This window comes from Marmota marmota, unplaced genomic scaffold, assembly GCF_001458135.2.
Source record: "Marmota marmota marmota unplaced genomic scaffold, marMar, whole genome shotgun sequence".
NCBI classification, from domain to species: Eukaryota; Metazoa; Chordata; class Mammalia; order Rodentia; family Sciuridae; genus Marmota; species Marmota marmota.
Window position 1 is genome coordinate 6,249,145 of NW_026000026.1, and position 5,131 is coordinate 6,254,275.

Sequence of the window (5,131 nt, forward strand, 5' to 3'; positions counted from 1 at the left end):
CTGGAGAGCTGGGGGGCTGGAGGGCCAGGGCTGGAGAGCTGGAGAGCTGGGGGGCTGGAGGGCTGGAGGGCCAGAGCTGTGGTGCCAGGGCTGCAGGGCTGGGGCTAGGGGCTGCAGGGCCGGGCCTGGCCTGGCCACAGGACCCTGAAGCCAGCCAGAACCTCCCACGGCAAGCGAGGCTGGGGAGCCCAGCCTGGCCACCAGTGGAGGCCTGCGCATCTCCCATGACCCGTGGCAGAGGGACACGTGGCCAGGCCCTGGGTCTGCCTCAGGCTCAAAGGATGGAGCAGTAGACGGATGGGTGGACCAATGAATGGACAGATAGACAAGTGATGGACAGGTGACTGGCAGGCAAGTAGATGGGCCGGTAAAGGAAAGGAAGGTGAAAGGATCTTCCCTTCCTGAAAGGTGCCAGACTCTTCCTGCCCCAGGGCCTTTGCACTGCCTGTTCCCTCTGCCTGGAAATGCCCTTCCCCGGCTCTTCACGTGGCCTTCTTTTCATCCTTCAGGTCTCAGCACAAACATCACCTCCTTGGAGGAGGCGCGTTCTCTGGCAACACAACCCACTCAGTGGCCCTGTTCTTCCTCCGTAGCACTTATCACTGTCTGAATTTATCTCATTTGCGGATTTATCCCTTTCCCAGCCACCTCCTGCAGCCAGAAGGTAATCTCCCTGTGAACCGAGCGCTACCTACTGTGACCCAGCCTGGGAGAGGCCTCACACACAACAGGACGCACTAATCATCCACTAAACAAATAAAGGAAGCAACCATCAAGCAAGGAGGACTGTTCTGGGGTCAGCAGGAAGGTCGGGGAGACAGTGCCAGGGGCAGAGGAGACGGGCAGCTCTTTAGCCCAGTGCACCCGGTGGGGGGAGGCCAGGCAGGCCAGGGCCCCGCTCCCGGGAGCTCTTCCTGGGCTCAGCACAGAACTTAGCCCCCTCGAGAGAGCAGGAAGGGGGACCTGGGCTGTGCTCAATGACAGCAGGTGGCAGCCAGCCAGGGCCCCACGCTCTCCTGCTCACTGAAGCCTGCTGCCCCGTGGGGAAACTATTTTTAGCCTCCCCGGGTTTGGCAGGGAAGCCCTGCGGTGTGTAGGCAGCGGTGTGCCAGGCGGTCAGAAAGCCCTGCTGGAGGCGGGAAGGAGATGCGTCCACTCTACAGACCAGCGCGGGGGAAGGAGAACGCTCACTCTCAGGTCCCACAGCCCCAGCACCCAGACCCGCTGCCAGCAGCTGCAGGAGGGAGCGGATGTCTGCGTGCCCACTCTCGGAAGCAGGGACCCAGCCTCCAGCTGCCCACCAGCTGTCCGGCTGGGGGCCACCTGTAGCACTGGCCAGCAGCCCTGAGCCAGGGAGGAGGGACAGGAAGTGGCCCTCAGCAGCTGCGGGGGTGGGAGAAGACAGTCACAGGACAACAATGTGGACCCGTGAGCTCCCAAGCTGGATCTTGCCACCTTCTGGCCATCAGGAAGGTTCACGGCCTTCTGGACAAATCTGGGCGAGTTTCTATCCCTGTCTGGGCCTCGCAGGGTTCACCTGGCAAGGGGTTCACTCAGGAACCTTCTGGGTTTGGTGGGGGAACCTTCTGGTCATAAGGAACCTCGGCCTGGACCCAGCTGCACGACCAGCCGAGCTCTCCCTGCGGGGCCTGCGCTCTCCCGCCCACGGCCTCCAGCCAGCAGCCAGTGCCCAGGAGCGCGGCCCCAGGGAAGGCGTGGGACTCCGTGGGACACCGTGAGCCAGCACAGGGCAGGACTCAGTGTGTGAGAAGCCAGTTGGGAGGGCAGCCAGCGCAGCGCGAAGGGCAGCAAGGTCCAGGTTCCAGAAAGATGTGACCCAGAGCAGGCTGCTGTCCCTGGACGGGAGAAGCCCCCCATGGAGTGGCCAGAGCTGCTGCAGCTCAGAGCTGGGGTCCTGCTGATCAGGGCTAGTCAGCTCCCGGCCTCTTCCTGACCCACTAAACACTCACTTAGCCCACACCAGGCCAAGGCCGAGCCGAGACAGCGAGGAGCACACAAGCGTGTTAAGGCACTTTCCAGAGAAGGCCACCAAGCCAAGTCCCCTCAGGGGGTCCTTTGTCTTGCCTGCTGCCTGCTGGGCCTGGGCTGTCACCATTGTGCAGGTGTCCACAGCACGCCTGACAAATGGATCCCCCTCCTCCTCACAACTCATCCCCACACCTGGGCACATAGGAGGCCCAGGCAGGGAGGCCTGGGCAGGGAGGCCGCCCCTTCCAGGTCAGTAAGGAGGTCCATCTCCAGCAGATGTCAGTAACTCAACTGCCTCTAATCACCACGGACTGTGGAACCAAGGCTCTCTCCTTCCAGGAAGCCTTCGCTGACCGCCCTGCTGACCACACCTTGTCCCATGTGGTCCCCTGAGCTCTGGCAGCCCCCAAGAGCGCCCTCCTCTGGCCTCTGTGATGAGGCTCATCCTCACCCCAGGCCCTGCTGCGCCTCCGCCGTGCCTTCTCAGCACCTAGAATAAAATTAGAGCCTGACCCAGGCCCTGCTGACCCAGGCCCTCTGGTTCCTGTGGCCACCCTGGTCTCCCACCCTGTGGCCACCCACAGCCTCCTGCCTCCCCGCTGGGCCCCTCCACCCTCAGAACTCCCACCTGCTGCTCCCTCGGCCGCTCCGGGTCTTCTGGCGGGTGCTGGTCACTCGGACCTTGTTGCAGCAGCACCCCGAGAGGCCCGTGCACCCCCTGAACCAGCCCCACTCGCTCCCTGCCTTGCAGCTCCTGGCAGAATCGATTCCAGAAAGATCCCTTCACTTCATCCGTCCTGCGGCCTGCGTCTGGCTACTCTCTAGACAGGTGTCTCCCTGAGGGCAGGCATTCCCAGGGTCCTGTCCCCAGCTGGCCCAGGGGAGGGGCTGGGTCAACAGGAGCAAAGGATGGTTGAATCTGATGGTTTCAACTAACCTGAGGGTGGCGGAAGGCGTGGGCCTCCCGGGGGGCCTCCGCAGTGACACACAGGTTTTGCACCTAGGTCACTTTTATGTATAGCCACCTCACAGGTGTCACCTGCCTCCTCCAGCAACCCTGAGGGCCATTTTATTCTCTTTGATCACGGACTGAAATTCAGCAAGGTTAAGAGGCTTGTCCAATGTCACACAGCAAGAAAGTGAGGGAAACGAGACCTAAACCCACGTGTGACTCAGAGCCCAGCCCTTAAAGGCCGAAAAGCCAAACCAGACACATTTTGGATTCACAGATAAAAATGAGCAAACATGGCAGAGCAGGAGACGGGGCAGAGCACGCCAAGTCACCAGCCCACGTGCTGGGCATCCCTGGGCCTTCTCCTCGCCCTTAAAGTGGGGACAGCAGCAGTGACCCGCCTCTGTCAGTGCTGGGCAGCAGAGGCAGGGCTGGACAAACCGTCTCTGTGGCCACTGACTCCGTCCACGGGAGGGGACCAGCTCATGCAGAGCTCGGGAGCTGGCCCCGTGGGAAAGAGGCCTCAGCGGGGCAGGTGCAGAGGGCGCTGTGCGGGAGGCAGGTTTCTTAGAAGGTCTCCCTCGGGGCTTGTGGCCTCCTGGGCCCCATGGCTAAAAAGCAGGCTGTGAACCTGGCCCTGGTTCAAAGGGGCAGGAGAAGCGATCCCCTAATCCTTCCTGAGGAGGAGCCCCTCTGACACTCTCATCAGACGGGCTCCCGGCTCCGGCTTGGCAGGAGGCAGGAAGGTTCTCTGACCAGAGGCCGGAAGCAGCCCCTCCCAGAAAGGGGCCAGCATCCTTTCAGCCAGGATTAGGGATTAGCTGGTGGAGACCAGCCAGGCCCCTCGGCTGCCTCCCAGGCCCCAACTCTCCTCTCCACAGACACCCCAGGGAGAGCAGAACCCCAGCTGCTGACCCGGAGGGCACCAGCAGCCCAAGCCCAATCCCGGCCAGCCCTGAAGGTTGCCTGCTGGGTTCAGACCCCAAGCTCGGCCCTGGGCCCCACCCACTCCAGGCTGAGCCCCACCCCCTCCAGGCTGAGCCCCACCCCCTCCAGGCTGGGCCCCACCCCTCCAGGCTGGGCCCCACCCCTCCAGGCTGAGCCCCACCCCCTCCAGGCTGGGCCCCACCCCTCCAGGCTGGGCCCCACCCCCTCCAGGCTGAGCCCCACCCCTCTAGGCTGGGCCCAAGTGGACACGGACTGTCTGAAGGCATTTTAACCTTAGCACAGCTAAAACCAGGCTCGCTCGGCCTGACTTGCTCCCACTTCCCATCTCCTCTTCCCCCGGCTGCGGGTACCCACCGCCTCGCCCCTTCCTCCCACATGCAGGGCTCCCATGAGACTTCCCTCCCCAAGTCCAGGTTCATGTCCAGCCCAGGTCGACACCCCCTTCTACCAGAAGCCTCGAAAAGTGACAAGTGGGTTGAGCTCCACCCGCCTCCCACCCTCCTCCCCTTCTGCTCGGCCACCCCAGGCGCCACGTGACAAGGACCTCACAGTGGGTTGAAAACCCGCCTGGGACCTCAGCCTCTTGACTCCACAGGAATAGGGGTCCTGGGGGCTCTGCCCAGGAGGGCGCGGGGAGGGGTGTGGGAGTCGGCCAGGCGCGCACTCACTTGCCCAGGAAGCACTTGGGCACGGTGCTCAGCTTCCGGCGCCGGTCCTTGATGAGGTTCACCTTCTTGCTCATCATGAGGTGGTACAGCTTCTCCCCCTTCTCCGCGATCATGACGTAGGCGTCGCGCTCCATGCCCAGCTTCAGGCCTGCATGGGGACAGAGCGGAGCAGCCCGCCGCTCCTGAAAACTGCCCCACCAGCCCCACCGCGACCGCCCCAGGGCAGCCATGAGCACTTCCTGTCGGCCACCGGGCGCCCCAGACACTGCCATGCAGCCCTCACAGGCTCCACCTCACACGGCAGGTCCAGCCCTCACCCCGGAGCCAGCTCCACAGCCACGTCCCCCCCCAGCCCCAGGTGCGGTTCCAACTGCAGAGGCTGTCAGGGAGCCCGGAGCCCTCTGCACTCCAGCCTGGGCTGCGAGCTGGCCGACCCTCCAAACTGACCTTCCTCTCTGCACACCGTCCAGTCTGGACAGCAGCAAGGGCAAGCAATAATGGCAAACGCCTTCACAGTGGGACGACACGCCATGGGTCCCTCACAAGAACCTGGAACCATGACAGGAACCAGGAC

At 63.5% G+C, this 5,131-nt stretch overlaps 1 protein-coding gene across 1 annotated transcript in view; it reads right to left on the reverse strand.

Annotated features, from left to right (window-relative positions):
* Window positions 1-5,131, reverse strand: part of Prex1 (phosphatidylinositol-3,4,5-trisphosphate dependent Rac exchange factor 1) — an 88,837-nt gene that overhangs the window by 38,846 nt on the left and 44,860 nt on the right. The window contains exons 11-13 of the mRNA XM_048811936.1: window positions 5,005-5,123; window positions 4,555-4,705; window positions 1,676-1,915 (exon numbers count right to left, since the gene is read on the reverse strand). Of these exons, the coding sequence (XP_048667893.1) occupies window positions 1,676-1,915; window positions 4,555-4,705; window positions 5,005-5,123 (510 nt within the window). The remainder of the gene's footprint in view (window positions 1-1,675; window positions 1,916-4,554; window positions 4,706-5,004; window positions 5,124-5,131) is intronic.